This window comes from Leptonotus elevatus, chromosome 8 (genome assembly GCF_054856555.1).
Source record: "Leptonotus elevatus isolate MCC_2025b chromosome 8, RoL_Lele_1.0, whole genome shotgun sequence".
Taxonomy (NCBI): domain Eukaryota; kingdom Metazoa; phylum Chordata; class Actinopteri; order Syngnathiformes; family Syngnathidae; genus Leptonotus; species Leptonotus elevatus.
In genome coordinates this window covers 15,642,684-15,651,957 of record NC_141246.1, presented here as the reverse complement: position 1 = coordinate 15,651,957, position 9,274 = coordinate 15,642,684, and the positions used below count along the sequence as shown (strand labels likewise).

Sequence of the window (9,274 nt, the reverse complement as noted above, 5' to 3'; positions counted from 1 at the left end):
CACAAGGGAACAGGTGGACACAAAACCATAACGAGAAAGACATGAACCACAAGAAAATACATAACATGAAGCAAAACCAAATACGAAACCAAACAAATACGGATCATGACAGATTTGTTCCATGTAATCAGTCTATATCAACATTTTTTTTATCGCATTGCGTTTGGGTACAGGTACACTGGTTATTAAAAAGGTTAAATAACCCCTTAAAAATGGCTTCTTCAAGAAAATGCATGATTTGTCGCATGGTTTGTTGAAACTAAATTGGATATGCAGATCAGCGAAACCACAAGGTTTATGGAAGGTGGCACAAGACATTTACTGAAATAGGGACTATGTATAAACTATATTCATATATGTCTATTCATTTGCTTTTGTAATAGTTTTGTTGTATTATAAAGAGACTTTATAGTAACATCTATCCAAATGTAGATCATTCTAATTATCATATATTTTGAACTTACTCTGTTCCTCTATTTTGCTTTTAATTTAGTTTTTGAGCCAAAACTTTGTCTTTTTTATGAACATGGTGAAAATGTTTTAATTAATAGCTTTAATTGGAGAGGATCTATGAAACCAATATCACTAAAGTCATGTGTTGTACTACTGGCTTGATGAGCTTTTCTCATGGCTTTGAAAGGCGAAGTTTCACCTAAACCACAACTCAATTTAACCCAATATCATATTGGATCAAACACCTTACCAACTGTTTTTTTATTTTTATAATCCAAATTAATGAATTTGTTTTTAAGACTTTACAGTGTTAATTATCTTTGCATTCATAAGACTGATGGTGACTGGTAAGATTTGATGGGAATGGTTCTGTATTCCTGGCATGTGTGAACAGCATTTAATAGCTTATTTCAAACCGCCCCAACCCAGTGACCCTAAAAGAAGGGAATATAAAAAATGATGCTTAATAATGAGATGGGGGTGGGGGGGGGGGTGTTGATACAATCACACCTTGTACATTGAAAAATAATGATATTGACTTTATATTGCAGATATTGTGACTAACTTTTCCAAGCTAGAGTTCAGCCAGACCAATCTGACAACAGTGTGCATTAACCTTTAGGCTATTTAATTATTACTTCATCCAGCCATCCGATCAGTACTTTTCGATGTGTAGGAGGGTCCAGGTTGGGATGGGTGGGGGCTGTTACCCCGGGGGCCTCCTCCATGCACCTCCTACATCCATAAATAGTTCCTACATGGCTGGCTTCTCTCTGCCCCATGCCATTAAGGAAGCATTAAACCAGACAATCATCCAGGGTAGAGTCACATGACCATGGGAACGCTTCACTTTGCACCTCATGTGCCATTGTAGTTGACGTCTTCATTGTGACCAGATCAATATCTAATATATCAGGACCTGATCAGCCTGGGGGCGATGCTGATCGATCCTTTGGGGTGGGGTAGAGTTATTTTGTGGTCATAAATACTGATGAATCAAGGGAAAGCAAGAGGGAGGATGCACGTCATACATATATACACTTTGTGTCTGGTGTTTTCAATTTAAAAACACACAAACACACACATAAAATAAGAGCATTGTCCCACATTGCCTCTGCCCTTTTTCTCTATCTAGAGAAATAGACGTGAGTACAAAATGATCTGCTTATTGATCAAAGCGGCGCGCACACACACGTATGGACACACACCCACACACATGCATGCAAAACACAAAGCACATGCTACCTCACCTTCATCACCTCGAGTCATTCATCAACGCAACTCTCGTGGGAGGGAGGGCAGCTGTATGTGCATGTGTGTGTGAGTGTATGGTCACCAAAATCAATGCAACATATAGCTGGAACTTGGGCTCCTGCTTGAGACAAAACTACTTTCCAACAAACAGAAGAAAGTATTCATGACGAAAAGATGCAAAATTAGTGTTAAACAAGGCAATTAACCATGCATGATTTTTTATTTTTTTTCAGCCTGGATGCTGATTTGTTCTATATTAAAAGGTATATGATATTGCTCACAGCCATAGTAATATCCAGCATTGTGCTGAGTTCAGGACGCCTTAAGACATGCAATGCTGGAGTGCCCACATTGCAACGTGTAGACCTAACTTAAAGGTGGCATGACCAGTTTCTACTGAGGATGTGAGCCAGGCTTCTCTCAAATACTGAAAGCTCTAAAATGACCTGGAGACTTGCACTTATTGTACATATTATTTCCTTAAAACATTCCGATACGATGAAAGTAGGCCTACTTCATAATGCATTCAAAAAAATATACACCGCATACCTTTCATATTCTATCCACTTTTACACAAAGTTTGCTCATTCTGAAACAGTCACAATGACATTTGTTGCCTCGGTGGTTGTAATCACATTATTGTGGTTTAATGTTCAATTGCACTGCAATCATATTGAGCACTATTAAGGTGACTTCAGTTAGCAACCATAGATGAATTGCTCTTCTTGCAATATGAAGCATATACAAACTATGACAACTAAAAATGTATCAAAATCAAGCATTATTGTCTTTGTAAAAGCAGAAACACAGCTGAAATCACAATGTTGAATTTGGTCAACTCGATTTTATTTGTTCTGCTGCATTTTCTTGGATTGCCTTACAGACACTTGCATTGAAATTAAAAAAAACGTTTTAGTTTGAGAACTGTTTCCCAGTAATTTGATACATGAATTGCTTGTTTTCTTGCCTGCAATTATGCGTATCAATCAGTTCCTCTTCTGAAAAAATAAAACAATTAAAAATTGGCCTTTAGACCGGGTCTCAGCCACTGGTGAGATTATTTGAAGCAGTGGTGAAAAACATAAGGCCTGCGGGCCAGAACCGGTCCATCAAGGGGTTCAATCTGGCCCACGAGCGCAGAATACAAACTTGTTTCTCACTCAAATTAACTGCTGTTGCTAATTTTGTCCAATTGAGGGTGCACTGACGACCATTTAAATGACAAAAATTTGACTGTTACAGTACTCAGGATTTGATGCAAAAAATATGCACTAATTTTTGTTCAGAAATTTCCGATTATGCTGCAATAAGATAATACATGGAAATGTTTTCAGAATGTGCTTGTAATTATTTGCACAAAAAACAGGAACATTTTGATCTGTTGCTAGTTATAACTCATTGGGTCACGGACATACTGATCATGGCCCACTTGAGATCAAATTTGGGTGAAAGTGGCCACTGCATTAGACTGAGTTTGACACCCTCATTCTTGGAGAGAAAAAAAAGAACTACTATACTAAAATTTCACATTCTTAGCTCTGAATGGGCTCACATCACAGCATGAGTTATAGAAGAGTGAAGACAAAAAAAATCCAAATGTTGAGAACCACTCTTATACACTCAGCTCAATATGCCTCTGAGGAGGTTTCCCCCTATTCTGATGGTGCATGGGTTTGCAGCTAACTGTTACCATGCAATCCAATTATCACCAGTTTAGTTCTATCAGAACCCCTATTTCTGACAGTGCAGGCCTATATATATATATATATATATATATATATATATATATATATATATATATATATATATATATATAATTTAAAAAAAATTAAAGAAGAAGAGGAAGAAGAAATCACGGATTACAAATCCAAGTGTCATGTGTCGGGGTATTTTGGAGGTCTGCAGTTCAAACAGGTATTTCCCCACTCCAGCTTGTTTTTTTTTTGCCTGTTCCTCTTACAAGATCTTCTGCACTTTGAAGCCTTTGGGTCTTTGATTCACCTTTTAAAGACCACAATTAAGGATGTATGAGCTCCTGCGCTGTTCAAAGATCCCCGGAAAGATCAATGAAGGGATTGACAGTCAAGTGATGTCGTTTGCACAGGTGTGTACGGGCCGCTGTGTGTGTGAGTTTGCGCCTGTACGGGCCTCGTAAATGTGCTGCTGGCTTACATAAAACGCGGCGGCAATAAATCAGCAGCCGTCTGCGAAAATTACGCAAACAGGGGCTTTCCTTCTCCTTGTCACTGCACGGTGCACCTGATCCATTTCTATTTGGGGGCGTGTAACGCTGTGCCTATGGGGCTGTAAAGCATTTAGGGTAATCGCAAAATCACTTTCATGCCGTTTGGCACGCGCACACTTTCTCGCAATGTTTATTTTTCACACAGAGGTCGCTGACGCTGCATGCACTCGGATAAGTGCACAAACGCTTGATTGGTCTAACAGGGATTCCCCGCCATGCCCATGCATGATAACCCCCCCAAATCCTTAAAGTAGCCTATTCTTTATTTTAAAGTCCTTAATTACATAAAGGCCGTGAAAGTGCGGTGCAGAGAGGAGAGGGGAGTGCTGTGGGGTGAATGGGCTGTCTTTGAGGGGAAGTGCAGAAATGCGCAATAAAGGAGGAGATCAAGGCTCATTTGCATAAAAGATCACTCGGGGCGAGTGTCTACCCAGAGTATATAGGCGTAAGCGGCTGCTGCCTCTTGTGCTTTCCATTCTGTCGCTAGAGCAGGAGACAAGTGCATAAATAAAAAGTAAGGAGGAGGAAGAGGAAGAGAGAGAGAGAGGGAGAAAACCCTCTAACGTGCATCGGAGCAAAGAGGAGTAGCCTACTGTATCCCAAGGAGAGGCAGCGTACTGCTGTGATGATGATGCGCTGATAAATTGCAGCGCAGAGGAGACCGGACACGGTTGTGCAAAACGCGATGTCTCCGTACATCCGCTCCACGAGGTGCTGATTAACTGCGCTGCAACTTTTACTATTTGCTCCAAGAAGCTCCACGGATCTCCACTTCGGGTCTTGTAAAGCGGATCGGTTTGTTCTCACGGTGATGGGGGCAGCAGCAGCTGAGGTTGGGCTCTTCAACGGATTTCTGGACAGCTTTGGATCCGCGGGTGGCGCTCATTTCCTTCTCACCCCGGCGGGCGCGGTGGAATACAACACGGTGAGCGGACTCATGCAGCAACAGCAGCAGGAGCACCTGATGTCGTCGGAACGCCTTTCCCGGAGCTTAGCGGACCTCAGCCACCTGAAGGGGATTCTGAGGCGACGGCAGCTCTACTGCAGGACCGGCTTCCACCTGGAGATCCACCCCGATGGTACCGTGCGCGGTACCAGAGAGGACCACAGCAGATTCGGTGCGGAATGTCATTTTTTTATGCTTTATTTTTATACTGATTGTAAAACCTCGAGGGTGGGGCGGGGGGGGGGGTGTAAGTTCAACTCAGTTGTATTGCGTTGCATGCCTCACACACAAAATCACTCACATGCAGGCATGCATGAGATATGTCAAGATCAACATGTCTTGATTATCTCTACAACAATTTAGTTGTCCGTTTTATATTATGTCCAAGTGCAAGACTTGAACGCTCAAATTCAAAAAGCCCAAGTCCTTACAGCTAACAACTGCCAACCCATAAGCATCACAATTAAGTTTGGCGTAAGGATAAACCTGCTTTTAGTAGGATGCAGTGTAGTACACCAATGCAAGCATCCATCAATCCACTTTCTATACCACTTTATCCTCATTAGGGTCACGAGTGAGCCTGAGCCGAGAGGCGGGGTACAGCAACCATTTACGTAGACAATTTGTAGCGGCTTCAATGAACCTGCAGTAACCAGAGGAAACCCACACGAGCACAGGAAGAACACACAAACTCCACACAAGAACTGTGAGGCAGATGTGCTAACCACTACACCACCGTACTGCCCAACAATAACCATATTGTTAAATGAACAGCTCCCTGGCAAAGTCACTCGAAACAGCATTTTTATCTTCTCAAAGGAAGTATTTTGATGCAGCATTGAATCGTTTTAGATTATGTAATTGTTTAGAATGATGTGGACAGTCAGGCTATTACTGATACATATATCATCCATGGTATATTGAAGTACTTATAATACTTTTTAATCATTGCGACGACAGCTGCTACAGTATATTAAGCTACACGGTCAGTAACGGGGTTCCATAAGAGTCCATTTGCATCGCATAAGGCTGACTAATATAGGCTCCAAAAACCGTTTGACTGAGGCAAAAATACACGTACGTATGTTTGCAAGCTTTCAAAGCCAATTGTCAATGGTACAAAATGTACTTTATATGCTGGGAATGTACACGTGGGCGTTTTGTTTGCACATAGATTGAAAGATTTTCATTACGTCTTGGGTTATAAAGATGATCAAACGCTTTATCATACACATCAAAGTAGGCCGCTTAAAGATTTATTTTGCAGCTCTGAGGTAGTAACTCTTCTGGCTCTTGATTCATTCCCCCTGAGATCCAAATGTGACTTCATGCCAGAGGCCATTCCAGACATCTAACCTCACTTCTCACAGCCATATTCAAGTTACTGTAACTTAGCTTGGAGAGTTTCATTTGAGTTTAGCCAACAACTTGTGAGAAAATTAATCAAGTAGGTTGGCAATATGAACCGTAAGATGATGTTTTGATTTTTTCCAGATGAAGAGTTCTGTGTTTTAATGTGTTGTAACATGTGTACAGGTATTTTGGAGTTTATCAGTCTGGCTGTGGGGCTGGTGAGCATTCGAGGTGTGGACAGTGGCCTTTACCTCTCCATGAACAGCAAAGGAGAACTGTATGGATCGGTGAGTATATTTTATTCAATGAGGAGGAACACAACTCCGCCTCTTGTATGTTTTACGTCAAGGGAGCTATTGCATATTTGAATTTGTAGATTATATTTGAATTTGTATCGTTATTAGTTTAATTATTGTCTTTTATCATTTATGTACAGCAATTTCCTACAGCTGGCGTTGTTGTGCAGTGCTGTATAAATAAAGTTGAGTTGCAATTTAACTGAATTATTATTACGTTATATTTTAAATAAACACAAAGTTACTCGCAACTCATAAATCATCACCCTAAAGGAACTTGTCACATTATCACGATCCAAAATTCCCGGCCAATGCCTTTCTTAAGACAGCTGACAAGAGCGACAATTGTAGTCTTCACTTAAACCTGTCTGTAATTTGGTTTGCGGATCCTATGATTAAGTCCATAAATCCACCATACCTGTTCTTATCCATGCGGCCCGAGCTCCACGTTCTACTCTGGAATTACGTTGAAGTGACCTCTCTGAGTTATGAAGACAAAACAAGAAACAATGTTGAAGCCTGGCCAAGCGTTATTGTACATGGCGGCCATATTGGATGGGGCATAGTCCCATCATAGGCAGGAGTCACTCAGATTAGCCATAGGAAATGACGTCGGCTTTAACGTCAATTTATACAGATATTCAGAAGTATTTCTAATTCTATTATAACATTTGATTGTCATTATTTCGTTTTTGTGCTTTTCAAGATGGCTCAGGTGGGCACGAGAGGGGCGCCCTAGCATTCCCTATTGATAAGCCGCCACTGCTCATTTACCAACTGTTGTCACATTCTAGTCCGTTGACCTTAGTTCTCTTTGATTTTTGCAGCAGAAGCTATCAGCAGAAAGTGTTTTTCGGGAGCAATTTGAAGAGAACTGGTACAACACCTACTCATCCAACATCTACAGACATGGAGAAAAAGGAGCATTTTACTTTGTCGCTTTGAACAAAGACGGTACATCGCGGGACGGGACACGATCAAGGCGACATCAGAGGTTCACGCACTTCCTACCGAGGCCGGTAGATCCAGACAGAGTACCAGAACTGTACAGGGATATACTTGGACAGAGCTGAGGCCTAACCAATGTGTACCACAAACCGAACAAGTGATCATGTGCATCTAATATGTCACCTCTTCTGAGGCGAATGTTTGATTCAAAAGGGATCGAAAGAAATGCACCAGAACCAGATTCCCAATTGCTGGTATGACGGAAGGAAAGCGACACTCTTATCAACCACTTTGCAAGGGAGTTTGACAGAAAAGCGCCAGGAAACGTTTGGGATAATGCAACAGAAACAGAACCACTATATATTATAATATTATTGGCATATGCAGTCTTGATGGATTTTCCTTAAGCGAGCGAGCAGATCCGTGATTTTTGTTGTTGCTGCTTTTCCGTTTCATTGCAGGATGCTTTCTTTCATGCTATACATTACTGAGGCTGCAAAGTAAAATCACTTAAAAACTAAACGTATAGCCCGCTCTACGGTATGGCTGGTTTACAAAAAAAAGGGTAGTTTTATGCACTGGAAAGCAGCCATGTTTGTGCTGTAGAAGGGAGCTGAAGCCATCTGAAAGGTCCTAATTGCTGATGCACTGATAATGAGAATGAGGAATAAGACGGAGAAGACAAGCAAATTTATATGGTCTTCCTTTGTGGTGGCAGTGTTCTGCTCTGAACTCTCATAGTACGACCCGGTGAAGGAATTGTACTGTTCTTCTTGCTGATTGCAGTCAAACAATGAGCACAGATTGGACATAAGGAATTGACATACCTGTAAACAGATTGTATTCTTATTTATGAGGCTCTAAATCATGGGAGAAACAGTATATTTATTTCCTATATTTATTTATTTTAAGAATATATTTTTACAGGTATGAATCAAAATAAAACAAGATCTTTTTTCTGCCAGTTTAATTTGTGTGTCATCATTTATGCATACTTATACCTAAATGTCTATTGTTGGAATGGAAAGCATCTGTCTGGTAAAAAATGTTGTTTTTTTCCTGCCAAGTGTAGAGATTCTTTTTATCTCCCCAAACAACAAATGGCCTTTTTGTTCTCCAGATTAAAATAAAATATAACAGAGAAACCACCTGTTTTTCAGGGGGCGGCCATTTTGCCACTGGCTGTAGCCTGTAAACTGAAAATGACATCACAGTTGCACAGGGTTCAGATAATGACCAAGCATGGCTCAGCTTGCGAATGTCACATAAGCAAACTGAAAAAACAGGTGAGACGTGATTGGTTGCAACTGTGATGTCATTTTTATTTGACAGCGAGAGGCAAAAAGGCCGCCTACTGGGATAGTTAAAACAGGTGGAATCTGCTGCTTAATTCATATTCCATAAACGCAATAGTAATCAGAATGCCGTGTTTAGAGTAGTGACGGCGCACAGAACATAATCGTAAAGAATATTTTGGCGTTACTTCCCATTTAATGTTTAGGTCAGGAAATTTGAGGTGCTATTTTAAAGTTCGAAATAGGCAAGCTGAGTAGATGCAGGACATACTGAGGCTAAACACATCATAGGTCATGGAGTTTATAACCTTGATGTTGTGAAGGAGATATCAACATGATAGCTTGATAGATTATTTTAAACAAAAAGAAAAAGAAAAAATCTCAATGTATTGACTACCGATTCCAGTGGCTGACACTAAACAGTACAGTTAAAGTCCTAATGAAATTTTCAGAAACATTTAAGCATTTTTAAAGGGACGTCAAT

At 40.6% G+C, this 9,274-nt stretch overlaps 1 protein-coding gene across 2 annotated transcripts; it reads left to right on the top strand.

Moving 5' to 3' along the window:
• The first annotated feature begins 4,364 nt into the window (after positions 1–4,364).
• Positions 4,365–8,393, top strand: LOC147169934 (fibroblast growth factor 20-like). 2 transcript variants are annotated; one of them, XM_086082661.1, is made up of 3 exons: positions 4,365–5,070; positions 6,435–6,538; positions 7,378–8,393. In XM_086082661.1, exons 1-3 carry the CDS (start codon positions 4,764–4,766, stop codon positions 7,618–7,620), a joined length of 654 nt encoding a protein of 217 aa, XP_085938787.1. In that variant the 5' UTR covers positions 4,365–4,763; the 3' UTR covers positions 7,621–8,393. The 2 variants fall into 2 exon arrangements, with proteins under 2 accessions (XP_085938787.1, XP_085938786.1); XM_086082660.1 differs by having other exon boundaries at positions 7,375–8,393.
• The last annotated feature ends 881 nt before the right edge of the window (positions 8,394–9,274 follow it).